Here is a 17,987-nt window from a genome sequence, read left to right on the forward strand (position 1 = left end):
CCAACTGTTCACTGTGTGTGTGCGTGTGTATGTATGTATATATATATAATACACACACACTGTGATATTGCCATCCATGAATGAATCAACAGAGATAAACACACACATACTATTGATTCATTCATGTTTATTTATTGATGGTAATATCACAAGCAAATCAATGACTTTTTCCTTACCAAAAATCAACATTTGTCATTGTTCACTGGTGTGTGTGTGCGAGCAACTGACCGACGACTCTGAATTGTGAGCACGAACGACGTAAAAACGCAGACGAAAGCGGAAAGAAGAACTAAAAACATTGCAGTCAGTGGAACGGGCTCTTTAAATTTTCGCGCTGATGTGACCGCGCATATTACGTGACAATACCAACATGGCGCATGTAGTATGTCCGGACTCCATTCATACTAACGGTATTCATACTAGAACGTACTTTTTTAACGGTCGCGAAGTACGTTCTAATTTAAATGTAGTACCTACTCGGCACTAGAGTTCGTTTTCCACCTTGGTGCGGTTCGCTTGGGCAGGTGTGAATGCAGCAATCGCACTCGGGTGCGCACCAAAAGCGGTACGCTTTCAAACGAACTCTGGAGCGGTTCGTTTGTGGTGAGAACGTGATCCGACCTCGAACAGACCCAACTGCCAAAGAACAGGCTATGATTAGCTACAGTTACAGTGCAATTTTATTTACCATCATCGCGGTACCCACCACCATCAGCAGTTTTGCATTACAATATTTGCAATAACCACCCCTTGTCCAAAACTGAGCGTATTGTCTAAAAGAAGAGTTATGACTGCTGCGTATGTGCTTCACCACACAGATTTAACTCCGCACAGCTAATAAAACCGTCTGGGAGCAGATTAATATTTAATATTTCTGATATATAAATATTTCTCTGAAATGCGTTAAGTTGCACATAAGTAAGCCCAGGACCTGCCCTGAACAGTTTAATATGCGGTACGCAGAGCCATAGGACTATTATTTTGTTGAATAAACCTGGGGAACTACCGATGACGTCACATGCTCAGATTTTCTTGACCAATCGGCTGACAGGGGCGCCTCATGACCGTCCACATGTGCAAAACGAATTTTGAAGTCATTTATTCGTTTTTTGCCCGTGAGCTAAAAAAACAAAAAATCAAGCCGAAATCTCGTTTTTTCGTTTTTTGGAAAAAACGAAAAAACGAATAAAGGCGCCGTTTCTCGTTTCTGCTTATTTCATTTCAAATAGGAAATGAAATGGACGGAAGATACCCTGATTTTCAAAGACTCTCGATCTTCATTCTTTGTTCAAAAAGGAATAACGATAAAATGATCGCCAAAAACGAAAAACGGGCCGTTTTTAATTGTTTTTTCGTTTTTTGATTCTGACACCAAAAACGGTTATTTGGTTTTTCGTTTTGAAACCAAAAACAGAAAAACGGTATTTTTGTTTTATAATTACAAACGAATTACGGATTATCCAGAGATCCCCTGACCGTGATGACACGCCCACAGCTCTCCAGTGCTCCTCTGTCACTCAACAGAGAGAGGGAGAAAAACCTCTCACTCGCGATACAGCAACACTCTTTAACAGAAAGTCGCTAGCTTTGGCCCTTCTTTGGATAAATAAATCCTCACTTGGGTCTGAAAAATCGATGAATCTAGCAACAAAGACAGATGAAAACACTGGGAAGCAGAACTGTTCTAAGGAAATATGCAATTTGATTGGTTGGTAGCGTCACCAGACCTGCCAACTTGTGTTGTGCAGCTTTTTTTTTGCAGACTTTTGCAACTCCATTACTTTACACGCAGTAATTTCCCCATTCACTGGCTAGAAATTGGTTATAAAAAAACCCAATAAAACCTATAATTTTTATTACAATACTTTTAATAAAGAAAATATAGACATTTTGTACTGTACTGGCCACAATCTTTAAATGTTTTTTACCCTCCACATGGCGTCGACAGTCTGCAAAACGCACACACACACTTGTTCAGCAGGTCTGCTGCTGAACATGATTGATAGATTTGCTAAGAAAAAACACCTCCCAAAACTGGCAGGTCCGCTCACACACACACACACACACACACACACACACACACACACACACACACACACACACACACACACACACACACACACACACACACACACACACACACACACACACACACACACACACACACACACACACACACACACACACACACACACACACACACACACACATGTAGTGTTTTCATTTTTTATGGGGACTTTCCATAGACATAATGATTTTTATACTGTACAAACTGTATATTCTATTCCCTTACACTAACCCTACCCCTAAACCTACCCATCACAGAAAACTTTATGCAATTTCACATTTTCGAAAAAACATCACTTTTTTGATTTATAAGACGTTTTCCTCATGGGGACCAAAAAATGATTTCGGATATTGCCATCCTTGTGGGGACATTTTGTCCCCACAACGTGATGATTACCAACTCACACATACACACACACACACACACACACACACACACACACACACACACACACACACACACACACACACACACACACACACACACACACACACACACACACACACACACGCACTCCTGTCTTGCTATACTTGTGTGGACATTGTATTGACTTCCATTGATTTTACTATGTCTAACCCACACACTTTCCCTAAACCTAACCATTACTGGCACATGCCTAACTCTAACCTTAACCTAAACCTAATTCACACCATACCTCTAAACCTAACTGGTAGAGTTTAATCGCTTGTTAAACATTGTGTGGACCAGGCAAAATGTCCTCAGAACTACAAATGTCCACACAATGATGGTGACCTGTCAAAGGTTGGTCCACACAAGTATACACACACAGTTTACCTTTTTAAGCCCAACTGCAGCGAATGGGGAACGGGGTACAGAGAGTGAGGCAGAGCAGTGTCATTGAGTAGAGCGGTGCTGAGGCAGAGGGCAGGAGGAGAGGGACGGGAATGTTACGTTGCTAGGTTCGGTAGACTCGTTATTCTCCGCTTTTCTACAATGATTAGCTGAAACTGCTTCACCACGCTGCTGCATCGTGTTGTCAGACAGGAGTACCGCACGTGCACATTTGCCACAGAACTCACATGTTCGTAGTTTAGAGGGGCAAGTCCTACCAGCGTACTGAGATGTCAAATTGCGTACTTGCTACGCAAAATGCGTACATATTGGCAGGTTTGTGTCACGTGGGGCGCTGTGCTGGCTACATGCAGAAATGAAAGCAGACAAGCGCTCCAGCCCAGTATTACCCGTTGAAGGCAGCTGAAAACAGACATTCATGCGTAAAATGTTTAACCCGTTTGCGTTCATCCACAAGGAGGGAAAATTATTTTCCAGGACAACGCAAACATTTCCTGGACATTTTACTTTTTTTCCCATTTTCCTTGTGTTTTCCAGGACTGGAAAATTGGTCTTTCATTTTCCAGGTTTTCCAGGACGCGTGGGAACCATGAAGTGGCAGTGCCACCTGCAGGCACAATGGGGAATAACTGTATACACCCACACAGAACAATAACACTGATCACAGCAGGCGGCCTCTACTGGAGACTTTTGGAGATGTTTGCTTCTTTCTGTGTGATGCAAGACTAAAATATAGAAAGGACTCGAAGGTCATATTTTTAATGTGTTTATAAATCTCTCATTACTCCATTAATATCTAGAATCTCTTCTCAAATTACTACAATAGCTTGCAGATGAGCTTACAAATGCTTTAAATAATGCATTTATCTGGCATTGCCACATTGAAATTATTTTATACTTTGAACAGTCCTGGTCCTAGAAGTTTCACAATCCACATATCTGTTGTAAAACAATAAGCCAGAGTATGTCAGTCTAAGCAGATGATTTTATGTGCAGCCTTTGTTGTGGAAACTGATTACAGATACACTGGACTATGACCTTAGTTCAGTGAGAGATTCAGAGAAAACAATGTATACCGGATGCGGGCCGGATGTGGGCCGCACTATGTTGCTGTCTGGGATAACTTGACCAACGACAATATGGACGATCTTACTCTTTAAACAACGGAATATTTATTGATCCGTTCAAAGAGTCTTGTGGACACATCTTATCCTCACAGGTAAGAGATAGAAATATAAGAGAGATAATCCTCTCTGGATATAACTATATATATCCATGTATATATCGATATTCTAATGGAAGTGATCTGGTTTAGTATAGGTTTATGTCGAACTGGAAAAAGTTGAACAGAACCAGGCTTAAGCAAATACATTTAAGTTGTTTACTGCACTGAAATGGTAGACCTTTCAGAATTGTATTTATGTCATTTGACTGGTTATAACGCAAAGGTTGGTGTTTCTGTCAATTTGTCACTACATAAAGGGCCAGATTGGGAGTTCTAGTTTGAGAGCGCAATCCCATAAAAGCGCAGATGGAAGTGGGAAATTGTGCATGTGATTCTTGGCTACTGACGACTAGCATATTAAAGAACAGATCATTTCCATAAGGCTAAAACAGATTTACTAACAGCTTGCGCCCGTGCAAACCCTCTTTTGGCGTTAAAAAATATTGTCAGGATTTACTAAAAAGTTTCCCTTTCAGACGCAAAATTGATGGGAGGAGAGTGTTTTAATGATTGTGTTGGAACAAGAAGAAACAAATGACAGTAGTTAAAAAACAAGAAGAATGAATAACTTTCACTCTTCTCATATAGGCTAATATTTAATTATGTACAGCTCATGGGTGTACAGTAGCAAAATCATTTAAAATCATATGTTTCAAATCAATATAGCTTGATTTATAGCTTGAATAAAATGTATTTATTTATTTTGTAAGTCATGTAATGAGCTTCACAATAGGGTTCTGATCAGCTGACTGAACATGATTTCTTATATATTTGAGTAGTGTAGGTGATTTATCTTCTTCATTTCTCTCTCCAGGGATGTCTTCCTCCAGTGGTCCACAGACCGAGGAGCTTCAGTGCTCTATATGTCTGGACGTGTTCACTGATCCAGTCACCACTCCATGTGGACACAACTTCTGCAAGACCTGTCTGAATAAGTGCTGGGACAACAGCCAGACCTGCAATTGTCCATATTGTAAAGAAACATTCAAGCACAGACCTGATCTCAAGATTAACACCACACTCCGAGAGCTCGTAGATCACTATAAAAAGAAAAGTCCTGAGAAAAAAGCTGAAGTTCTGAAAAAAGCTGAAGTTCTGTGTGACGTCTGTGAGGAAAGAAAGCTGAAAGCCCTGAAGTCGTGTCTGGTGTGTCAGAGCTCTTACTGTGAAACTCACCTGGAGCCTCATTTGAGAGTGGCAGGTTTAAAGAACTGTTTGCTCTGTCTCAGAGCTCTGCTCTGTTTCCATCACTCTTCTTGTCTGTGTTTGTTCGACAGTCTGTAAGTCAAGCCCAATTTCTGCGTCGAACTCACGCCGTAGCGGGATTCACTTTTGCAACTGTGCCGACGCCTCCCCTCATTTGTACGTTGATGGGCATTTCTCAGGTTACCGCTTTGGGCGTGGTTTTGAGCCAGCGGCTCATGATTCGCCCAGTTTCCATGTGAATGGCAAGCCAGTGGTTTAGAATTCCGCTATAGATTAATCGCGTTTACAGCCAAACACCGTCAAATATGGCATTTTAAATCATATTTGACGGCGCAAAATACGCCGTTGTAATTACAAACGGCGTAAAAAACGCGAGAAATACGTCAATGACGCCGTATTCGACGGCGTTTTAGTGTGCATGGAAAGCGCCGCTTTTACGCCGTTCATCTCGCCATATGACGCCGTAAATAATGCCGTTTTGGTTGGTTGCACAGAGCGCGCATTATTTTACGGCGTTTGGCTTATAGTATAATAATGAGACACAACCACTGATTTCCACAGCCAGTAAGTTTGAACTGTTCTCTCCCAATCAATGATGAACTGAGTCAGACCAGACCAATTCAGCACAGATCATTTAATCCAATTCTTATGCTCATAAGGAGTTATTAAACATATTGGGCTTAATTGTGCGTCAACGCGGACAACGACGCTGAAGAATAAATGAAAACCAAACCGTAGTCTACAGCGTAGAGGCTTAGGTCCGATGCAGAAGTATAAACCAGCCTTCAGGCTGTATATTAGTGCTGTGGGCTGTACAGTCACTCTTTCTGCAGGTTACATTGATACACCATTATGGCAAAAAGTGACTGTTTATGAGAGAGACATCGATTTTAATTCATTTGGTCTACCGACTTGTTTAAAATAAATAAAGAACCACATAAACACCTGTTTGTGTTGCTTAGTTCAACAATTGTTTCTTCGGTGGTTTTGTTTGGAAATGTTTTCGTTGAAGCAAAAATAGATGAAGGATGCATAACTGTCAATATTGTGTCTATAACGTAAGTTAATGAATATTAAATTTGTGTTTAGTGAATTGTTGTATAAAAGCGCTAATTGTGATTACCTGCTGCCATTTCATTAGTTTTTACTCAGATCACTTAAAGTGACAGCACAACTCTCCTCTACAAGGCACATGATTTGAGGAATTATTTAGTCCAAACGGTGCAGATGAAACTGGAAAAAACACTCCCTAAAACACTGAAATATGATCAATAGTAATACTGACTCTTGCTTTAGATATTTTATACTGAACTGCTGGAGATGATGGAGGAGCAGCAGAAAGCAGCAGAGAAACAGGAGGAAGAGCTCATTGAAGAGCTGGAGCAGGAGATCACTGAGCTAAAGATGAGAAACACTGAGCTGGAGCAGCTCTCACACACTGAAGATCACCTCCACCTCCTACAGGTCAGTCAACATCTCTCTGATCAATGATAATGCAGTATATGACACCATAACACTCCCCATGCTGAAGGATTTCTCCTCTCTCCTGCTGTAGATTTACTCATCCCTGTGCAGCTCTAGAAACACCAGGAACTGGTCTGAGATCAGTGTGAAGACTGATGAGAGTCTGGAGACTCTGAGGAGAGCTCTGACTAAACTGCAGGATTCTCTACAGGAGAAATTCACGCTAACTGGTACAGCAATATCAAATACACCGTACAGATACATATATTTATCTTCTTTTTATCAGGGCTGACAACTCTCAGGTATTCAGAGTGAGACTCACAATTGACACTGTTCTCACGCCACACATCCACATTATCACACAGTGAAAAAACATTGTGGAGCAACGAGGACACAGACACAAGACAGAGCAGGTTGAAACAAAGTCTTAGCTTTCAAATGTTGTACGTTTTATTACAGAATTCAAACAATAAATACCATTGTGGCTCTTAATATGGCGTGACGTATTGCTGTCGCCTCAGTTCAAGTGGCACATGAACCGATCATCTCTTCCTCTTTATTACTAGTTCAAAATAAATATGAATGAATATCAGAGGGTGTTGAAAGAACCGGTACAACTTACTGAAATGGATCATGTCTCATGCATCGCTCAATCAAATAATGTCATATAACATTTACCTCAGAAAAGCCATTCAGTGTCCATAAACTATAGCTGGCAAGTAAATGTACTCCAGAGAGGATTAAAAAAAGCACTATATTACATATTAATTAATAATTATATTTTTATTTATATACAACTTTATTTGTATATAAAATTAACATGGACTATATATATCCATGTATATATCGATATTAAATGGATATTGAAATCTAATCCCTTTCCCCAATTCTCACTCCTAGCTGAACTCAAAAGTTGCTGCCCTGTTTTATATAGGCCTAGTAGAAAGCATCAGTAATGAAGAATGAATCTGATTCAAGCTGAAATAAGGGAAGTGTGTGATCATGTGTGTTGCAGGGACTGTAAGCAGTGAAAAACGTAACAATAAATGAGAGAGAGATGTTAGTTAGTTACGTTACTCAAGCGCTCCTCTGTGTTTTCTGAGGATAAATATTGTATTTCAGAGTCTTTAAGACATTTAAATCACAATATTCATAAATGCATTGAAATATATATAAATACTTTAATTAAATCACAATCTATAAGTAAATAAATAAAGAAAATCTAACAATATGTTCACAAATGCTCTAATTCTTTCACACAATGGCTAAACTCAGGAAAGTATCACGTAAATGACTCTATACACTAATGGACTTCTATGGAGCCCCTGAGGGGACCTGTGAAAAAATAAAATAAAATAGGACTTTCGCGTGCGCACGAGAAACTATCGCGTGGGCACGAGAAACTTTCGCGTGGGCACGAGAAACTATCGCGTGCGCACGAGAAACTTTCGGTTTGCGTTATAGCATCATTAATACAAATGTGGAAATATGGATGATGTATATATCATTTATTATGTTGTTGTTTGACATGTTTTGAAGTGTACATTTTAGCAAAAATCTCAAGCAAGGTGCTATTAAAGACAAGACTTAGAGGCATATTTTAGTCACAATTCAAATAATTGTATTAAATTTGAATATACTTTGAATAAACTTTGTATTTGTATGTGTATTGATAAAAAATAAACAACAGGCTAATAATCTTCTGCTACTGAGATGAAGGAAACAGTTTTTTAAAGAAGAAAAGTTCACAAGATTGCTATTTATCTTGACCAAACTGTTCCGTCACCAGCTCTTCCTCAGTTCCGCACTGCAGAATAAAATAGTCATCCTCTGCTGCAGTTGTACAGATTCTTAACGCATTTATTGCAACTACATTTCATCTTTTTCTCATCAAACAACCAGATTAACGAATGGTTCGACACAACCCGTACCTAAGAGCCTAGACAGGTCTTTCTTCTGTATGATATACTGTATACAGGGTAAATGACGACTGTTGGCCTACCATGGTCGCCCTCGTCCAGTAAGTTTTAAATAATAATAATAATAATAAATTAAGATATAAATCAATATAATTCGTTGTAAATTAAATGTAAACAATAGCTACAAAAAGGTAATAATTGACTGTATAGTCCTAACGTTCATGCATGAACTGTCATTCAGACTTACTGTCTAACAACCAGAGAACAGAGAACATCAGAGATATTAAAATACATACTCTTCTGAGTTTTATGATGTAGGGCTTTTTTTATTAAAATTTATCGGCCTATAATTTATATCTCAAGGATGCGAGCTTGTGCGTGGCGCACTCAGTCATGTTGAGAGGGAAACACGCATTCAACACTAAGTCTATTCAGAAATAGTGTAAAAGACCTGTAAATAAAATACAACATTAACATTATAAACACTATTAATAACATATAGGTGCGTATTTTACTTCCCCATAGCCAAATCCTTAAATTAATGGAATCAGAAAACAACAAGAAATGAAAAATAAGTAACCACTTATAATAATAATAAATACTATTTTAAACGCCAAGCCTAAACGAATTTATTTGAATCGAAACTGAAACTATACCGCAAAGTTGCGCATCTTTCGTTCGGTCCAAAGTTTAATACTGAACAGGAATTAATAATAATTTAATAACGAACCGGCTGTGATGTCAATTATGCCAGAAGTGAACCGATGTTGTTAATATCGCGATTCGCCGGCGCCATCACTTGAATTTGTTCCTCAGTTGGGGAAATAACTTTATCGTTATAAACGTAAAACGTCGTATTACGTCATTCGAAACAGTAAAATGTATATTTTTATTTGTGTACATTCAAAATGACTACAAAATGTCATGCCTTTGAAAAAGAAAGAAAACAACATGATGCGGACGTGTAGAACTTTATCCAAGAGCTGTTGTAAAGCCTAGCCTATAAACAATCTGTTACAGTCATTTTCTATTATATGCAAAAGCTGCTTGCAACCACATTGTTAAAAGCGCTATATAAATGCAGGCGACTTCACCTGACCTGACTAGAAATCGAACAATTCAAGCTGTTTATTAAATTTTCTACCTCAGAACGAAAAACGTTTTAGAAATAGGCTATTGTTTATAAAACGAAAAAGGAACTCTTTTCTAATTTTCTACTTTAAATATTAAATTAAATAAAAAACTATACTGAACGAAAGACACACTGATTCAATTACACTAATTGCAGTTTGAATAAAAAAAAATCAAACCTTTATCTAAAATTTATATTATATATATATATATATATATATATATATATATATATATATATATATATATATATATATATATATATATAATTTAAAACATTGTCTTTTTCAGACTTTCTTCTGTGAACACAAAAATGTTTTGCAGAATGTTCATTGAACAGTCATCAGCTTTCTTTGTCATCATTCTTTTTTCGATTTCTAGTCAGGTCAAGTCAAGTCGCCTTCATTTATATAGCGCTTTTAACAATTTGGTTGCAGCTTTTGCATATAATAGAAAATTACTGTAACAGATTATTTATAGGCTAGGCTTTACAACATTTTACATTTACATTTACATTTAGTCATTTAGTCATTTAGCAGACGCTTTTATCCAAAGCGACTTACAAATTAGGACTAAATTCAGCGAGTCATCATAAAGAGGCAAAAGCAACAACAGCGCAAGAAGTGCTCAAAATACGAAGTTCAGGTATTATTCAGAGTAGGCCTAGCACAAGCCCGACAAGTGATGTTTCAAAGGGTTTTTTTTTTTTTTTTTTTACCACAACAGCTCTTGGATAACGTTCTACACGTCCGCATCATGTTGTTTTCTTTCTTTTTCAAAGGCATGACATTTTGTAGTCATTTTGAATGTACACAAATAAAAATATACATTTTACTGTTTCGAATGACGTAATACGACGTTTTACGTTTATAACGATAAAGTTATTTCCCCAACTGAGGAACAAATTCAAGTGATGGCGCCGGCGAATCGCGATATTAACAACATCGGTTCACTTCTGGCATAATTGACATCACAGCCGGTTCGTTATTAAATTATTATTAATTCCTGTTCAGTATTAAACTTTGGACCGAACGAAAGATGCGCAACTTTGCGGTATAGTTTCAGTTTCGATTCAAATAAATTCGTTTAGGCTTGGCGTTTAAAATAGTATTTATTATTATTATAAGTGGTTACTTATTTTTCATTTCTTGTTGTTTTCTGATTCCATTAATTTAAGGATTTGGCTATGGGGAAGTAAAATACGCACCTATATGTTATTAATAGTGTTTAATGTTAATGTTGTATTTTATTTACAGGTCTTTTACACTATTTCTGAATAGACTTAGTGTTGAATGCGTGTTTCCCTCTCAACATGACTGAGTGCGCCACGCACAAGCTCGCATCCTTGAGATATAAATTATAGGCCGATAAATTTTAATAAAAAAAGCCCTACATCATAAAACTCAGAAGAGTATGTATTTTAATATCTCTGATGTTCTCTGTTCTCTGGTTGTTAGACAGTAAGTCTGAATGACAGTTCATGCATGAACGTTAGGACTATACAGTCAATTATTACCTTTTTGTAGCTATTGTTTACATTTAATTTACAACGAATTATATTGATTTATATCTTAATTTATTATTATTATTATTATTTAAAACTTACTGGACGAGGGCGACCATGGTAGGCCAACAGTCGTCATTTACCCTGTATACAGTATATCATACAGAAGAAAGACCTGTCTAGGCTCTTAGGTACGGGTTGTGTCGAACCATTCGTTAATCTGGTTGTTTGATGAGAAAAAGATGAAATGTAGTTGCAATAAATGCGTTAAGAATCCGTACAACTGCAGCAGAGGATGACTATTTTATTCTGCAGTGCGGAACTGAGGAAGAGCTGATGACGGAACAGTTTGGTCAAGATAAATAGCAATCTTGTGAACTTTACTTCTTTAAAAAACTGTTTCCTTCATCTCAGTAGCAGAAGATTATTAGCCTGTTGTTTATTTTTTATCAATACACATACAAATACAAAGTTTATTCAAAGTATATTCAAATTTAATACAATTATTTGAATTGTGACTAAAATATGCCTCTAAGTCTTGTCTTTAATAGCACCTTGCTTGAGATTTTTGCTAAAATGTACACTTCAAAACATGTCAAACAACAACATAAATGATATATTCATACATATTTCCACATTTGTATTAATGATGCTATAACGCAAACCGAAAGTTTCTCGTGCGCACGCGATAGTTTCTCGTGCCCACGCGATAGTTTCTCGTGCCCACGCGAAAGTTTCTCGTGCCCACGCGAAAGTTTCTCGTGCGCACGCGATAGTTTCTCGTGCCCACGCGATAGTTTCTCGTGCCCACGCGATAGTTTCTCGTGCCCACGCGATAGTTTCTCGTGCGCACGCGAAAGTCCTATTTTTTTTTTTTTTTTCACAGGTCCCCTCAGGGGCTCCGTTTATGACATAATCATAAAATTATTAATAAAATAGATAACCAACTGAAACAAATTTGTTGACATTAAAGTGTGTAAATTACATTGTGATATGAAATTTAATGAATTTAACAAAACTTAACAATAAATGAGAGGGAAACGAGAGTTAGTAGTTACTCAAGCGCTCCTCTGTGTTGTCTGAGGATGCTGCCGTTGTCATGGTAACTCTACTCTCTCAACTGCCACTCAGAATTTGGAAAATGCAGCTCAACTTATACAAATAATTCTATATTGTTGTGTCCCAAACTCAATGGTCACATTATTATCATCAGTTCACAGTTATTCAGGTAATTTTCAGCTCTGATTTCAGAAAACATATAAAACTGTATAGAGGGGAAACTGTAAAGAGAAACATTAATATTCAATGAACTCTGAGATTGTTTGTCCTTTTTTTTTTTATTATTCCATCATTATATTTGGTGAATATATTTCCTAAGGGTTTCCATAAACATTTGTGTGCAAATCAATTTAGCAGAGAATGATTTTAAATGTTTCACCAAAACCACAAAAGCAGAAAAACTAATGAATAGACATCATGTGTTTAAGAGGCAGATTTGATCTTCATGAGAAGAGGGATGGGTGTGAAATATCAGGCCTGAAGCTCTAACTGAAATGGCTGGAAGAAAAAAAAAAAACAGAACCCAAGAGCAGATCAGTTCCAACAGTGTTTATTGGACAAAAATCTAAGTAAAAGGAAACAATATTTAAACAGGCAGCCGAGCCACCGAGCATAAGGCAAAGAGATGATTCCGTAGTCCAAGGACAAGCAAGGGTACGGGTAGGCAGTCCAACAAGGCAAGAGGGCAAGACAGGAGAGTGGTCAAGAGGCAGGCAGGGTCAGAACAAGCAAACACAGTCCAAGGAACAGGGCAGAGCTGCAGGGCTTGACAAGCCAAAATATAACAATATTTGAGTGGCTGGAGACTGACAGAAAAACAGCCAAAACACTCTGGCAGAGAAAGCAGATAAAGAAGGGATCTAAATAGTGTGAGAAATCAAACATGAGGGGAATCTGGTGAGAGAGGTGTGCAAGAGCACTAATTACAATGCTGTGCAGCTGTGGTTGCCCAGGAAACAAGAGTGCAGGGAAATAAGAAACAGGTGAGAGAAAGGTGCGCAGTAGCGCTGATTACAAATGCAGCACAGCTGTGGTGCTGTGGAAATATACAGGGAAACATACTAGGCTGTTTCTCAATATCGTCATCATCAACCGTCGAAGTTCGATTCCAATACTCAAGAACGCAAGTACAGAGGACGCATGAAGTGCCCGGATGTGTCCTTGGTATCGAGGATGCATCAAATCGAACCGCTAAAAATCCCAGAAGACGTTGCGGGCAGTCGACGTACGGAAGGCTGTAAGCTTTAAACTTCTCGTTCTCACTTAAGAGATTCCCGCTCGTGAAAGTTTACATTTGTCGGTCTCTTTTGCTTCATTTTAATAAAGTGATAAAGACCTTAAGAAAGCGGCAGTATTTTTATTGGCATATTAAAAAGAATCTTAACATTGACAAAACATAGGTAACACATAGGCTACTCATAAATACACATGGTACAATAAAAAAGATATAAACTATGAAAACAACGTCTATAATAACATGAAAGAAATGTTTAAAAGGTTGTGACATATGTTTGTGATGTTGTGTTGTATTTGCCGAGATGGTCAGTTAAGGAGCAATATCGCAGCACATCTCAATTCTCATAAAGATGCGTTCTGTGTACTCGCGTCCTTCCGAGTTCGTTCTTTCAAGGTCGCCTGGCAAGACCAGTCTCAAAGAGAACGCAAGTCTGTTCTTTGCGTTCTTGGAATTGAGAAACAGCCATAATCAAGAGACAAGACAGGAAAGCAATGATTTCATTATGTGCTTCACACTCCTGTCCAGTTGGTGGCGGTAAATGCACCTTTTAGCTGGTTTGCCAACTGCCATAAAACTTAAAGAAGAAAGAAGAAGAAGGAAAGCAATGATCAAACTCAAGTCCTGACACCAACAGCTTAGCAGTGCTAAACACACACACACATTAATCAGATAAAAACATGATCTTGTACACAATTATTTAAATATAACCTTAAACCTGTTAACCCTCACCAGTGCGTCGGCGCACTGAAGCGTTTTTTTATTTATTTAGTTCAAAGTTACTATCAGATTAAATGTTTTACCTTGACAAACTATACATCATTAAAAAGATATAAGACTCAAGTTTCAATATTTGACAACTATTGTATTCTGAGAAACTTATAGTGACAGTTATGTCTTATTTTGTGTCAGGAGTTATGAAATGGAAAAATGCGTTGATCCCTTTAATATGATTTATGACCGTCAGCTGGTCCATTCAGAAAAAAAAACTCCGTGCTGTTGTCATGACAGCGATTCACAAAACAACGTCCCTCAGGGCTTTTAGCTCAAAAATGTGCAGACTTGGAGAAATATTGATATATTCTCATAGATTCACATCATATTTCTATAGACAGGAATAATATTTATTGAATTTATACCCAAATGCGTCGATGTAATCATTATGAGCGCTTCTTACTGAGATGTGCTGTGTTTTCAATTCATACCTATAGCCTGAGGGCGCTATATGCACAATAATACTCCATATATGGAACATGAAGAAGAGCCATAATCATGTGACCTTCAAGGACGTCACTGATAGCAGCTACACACAAAGCTAACACAGAGATCGCTGTAATATGCAGATATAGACGTTTTGAAGACAATAAACATGATTGCAAATGATATTTGATATTTGAGTGTTCTTCAAGCAATGCCAGGTATTTTTATAATAATAGATTATATTTATAATGTAATGCTAATCGATATAGACTTTATCATCGTGCATACTATAAATAATATATTTTCTTTCTGATTTTTTTTTTTATCTGAAGCCAAATTAGATCACAGAAGATTATTTAAAACAATCGACTTGCGTTATAAAATAAGTTTGAAGCACAAACATAGTTTTAATCTCATAAATGGTCGTGTATTGATGGTGTGCTAAGCTAACATGCTAGCTAGCTCAGGTGCACCTGTCACCTAGAAGTTATTCTTGTTTTAGTGCATTTGATACAGTTTCAAATATAAGTGAGAACTTTGATAAAATAAATTAGGGATTGAAACCCTATGAATAGCCTGTGAATAGCCAGTCGTTAGTAACTATAATGCAGACAAAAGATATGCATATTTAGATCCATAACCAGGCTGGAGAGGTGTGTGAATGTGTACTGGGGAGACTGAGACTGAATGGGGCTCGTTTGCACCACAAAACAATAGAGACAATAGACTGAATAGATGACTTAGATGATGACTAAACATCAGTAGCATTTTTAGAGTCTAATCAAAATAAAGTAATTTGACATGATCTTGAAAAACATTTAACCAAATACAGAGTTTTAGACTTATCATTTTCAGATTTTAAATATAACATGGTCACACATATGGCTTTAGCTGCAGTGCATTTCTAGATTGCTCCAGGGCCCACTTCAATTTTATTTTCATGAATATGTTTAATAAAAATAAATTTCTAATAACTTTACAAAACTTTGAAGCTATTTAAAAAATGTTTTTTTCATTATGACAATAATTAATTCTACATATACAATAAACTACCAGGTGTCAGCTTTCAAATGAGATCATACTTGTGCTTTTAGTGCAAAGGGTTCATGAACTGTATGTGTTTCAGTTTGGGTATGTCATTTCTGGGGATTTTTCAAAAGTGGCGTTGCAGCTTAACAGGTTAAATCTTGTCTAATTCCACACATAAACATGTCAAAGATCTGATGGTGTTTTATTGTCATTAGTCTCTACAGAACTGAAGAGGAGACAGCAGTATGCAGGTACAGTGTGCTGTCTGCACTACACTAGATTACATTCAGATACTCACAGCTTCATCACTGACCGACAGTATGATTAAACACTGATTACATATTACAAACATCATCACTAAATATCTGTAATGTGAATTTGTGATTCATATTCTCTGTTTTCTCAGTGGATGTGACTCTGGATCCTGATACAGCTAATCCTGCTCTCATCCTGTCTGATGATGGAAAACAAGTGAGATGTGGAGACATTAGACAGAAACTCCCAGACAAACCAGAGAGATTTGATCAGTGTCCCTGTGTCCTGGGAAAGGAAGGATTCTCCTCAGGGAGATTTTATTTTGAGGTGCAGGTGAAGGGAAAGACTAAATGGACTTTAGGAGTGGCCAGAGAATCCATTAACAGGAAGGGAGTGATCACACTGACTCCCAGTAATGGATACTGGACTGTGATTCTGAGGAAAGAGAATGAATATAGTGCCTGTGCTGGTCCCTCTGTCTCTCTGTGTGTGAGAGTGAAGCCGCAGCGGGTCGGTGTGTTTGTGGATTATGAGGAGGGTCTGCTCTCCTTTTATGATGTGGAGTCCAGCTCTCATATCTACTCTTTCACTGATCAGTCTTTCACTGGGAAACTCTATCCATATTTTGAACCCGTGCAATAAAAACTCAACTCCACTGATCATCACTCCTGTCAAACACAATAAATGAATGTATACCCCTAATATGAAATACTTGACTAAAATAAAGCCTCATGTAATTGTTTAAAAACTTCCAAAAATATGTGTTCTTACTCAAAGGATGAGAATCATTTGTTGCTGCTTTTCATCGAAGTGATTCAGCATCTGAATAAAGACATTCATTTCTTTGTACTTTTTGTTGTTGTTTCTGTTTTATTGTGTCCAATATTATGATTGATTTACCTTTCCTGTAACAGATATTTTTGAGTGTGATTCTTACATTTCAGGTTCACAACCATAAACCAGGGTCATCAGTTTGATTTGTACATACAATTCACACACTTTAGATGGCTTTATGACATGTTAAGATACAATTTAAAACAGATATTTTATATATAAAATTAAGTAGATATTCATAGATATTTCGTTTTTACAATATATTTAAAAAGAGTAAAGAAAGCTGCGTTAGCTTGAGATACGAGATTTTTTTTTTTTGTGAGAAGTTCACCTGTGCATTTTTATAAATATGAATGGGCCTAATTTATGCAACTACTTGTGAATTGTTAGTGGAATGAATGAAAAACAAAGTTTGAAAGAAAGTTGAAAAAAATCTTACAAAGGTAATAAAGAATAAAGATAAGAGAAAAATCAAGTCCAAACACCATATGATTGGAGCTCACCATAAAAATTATCTCACATATTTATTCTTCTTCTTCTGTACAAAACTTTGGCGCGTAACTCGTCCCGCACCGTTTGTCAGAGACCCATGAATGAGGTGGACATCAAATCTTGCGGACTATTGAGGAGAGGTGAGCTATGACTTTTATAAGAGATTGAGTGAACAATGTTCGTCCGGCAGGCGAAAAAGTGGGCGAATACAATCCCATAGACTTTACATTGTGACAAATTTTGACGGGTCATATATCTGAGCGAGGATTTCATAGAAACATGTGGGTTACCACATTTGAAGAAGCTGACAGGCTCTGTAAGAACATACTTCGTAATGGGGTGTAAGTTGAACCTCTGGGCCTGGGGTGTAAGAGGTGCCCAAAATTGCCCTATAGACACACTATGGTGAAGGACTACCCATGAAACAGGCGATCCAAATCCTACTAAGGTAACTTGCATAGGAATTTTGTATTGAACATGACGTTGCATCACAGTGTCATAGAGACAAGGGGGCGGGCTCATTTTACTCAGGCAACCAATCAGTCTCTCATTAA

At 37.5% G+C, this 17,987-nt stretch overlaps 1 protein-coding gene across 1 annotated transcript; it reads left to right on the plus strand.

Annotated features, from left to right (window-relative positions):
• Positions 1-6,597: 6,597 nt before the first annotated feature.
• LOC309511181 (erythroid membrane-associated protein-like) lies at positions 6,598-16,956 on the plus strand. The gene is given in 5 exon segments (XM_082186304.1): positions 6,598-6,776; positions 6,868-7,006; positions 16,068-16,103; positions 16,259-16,734; positions 16,736-16,956. Coding segments are annotated over 5 exon segments (855 nt in total). The 5' UTR covers positions 6,598-6,632; the 3' UTR covers positions 16,796-16,956.
• Positions 16,957-17,987: the final 1,031 nt, after the last annotated feature.

This window comes from Leuciscus leuciscus, assembly GCF_965113295.1.
Source record: "Leuciscus leuciscus genome assembly, chromosome: 12".
In the NCBI taxonomy this organism is placed as follows: Eukaryota; Metazoa; Chordata; class Actinopteri; order Cypriniformes; family Leuciscidae; genus Leuciscus; species Leuciscus leuciscus.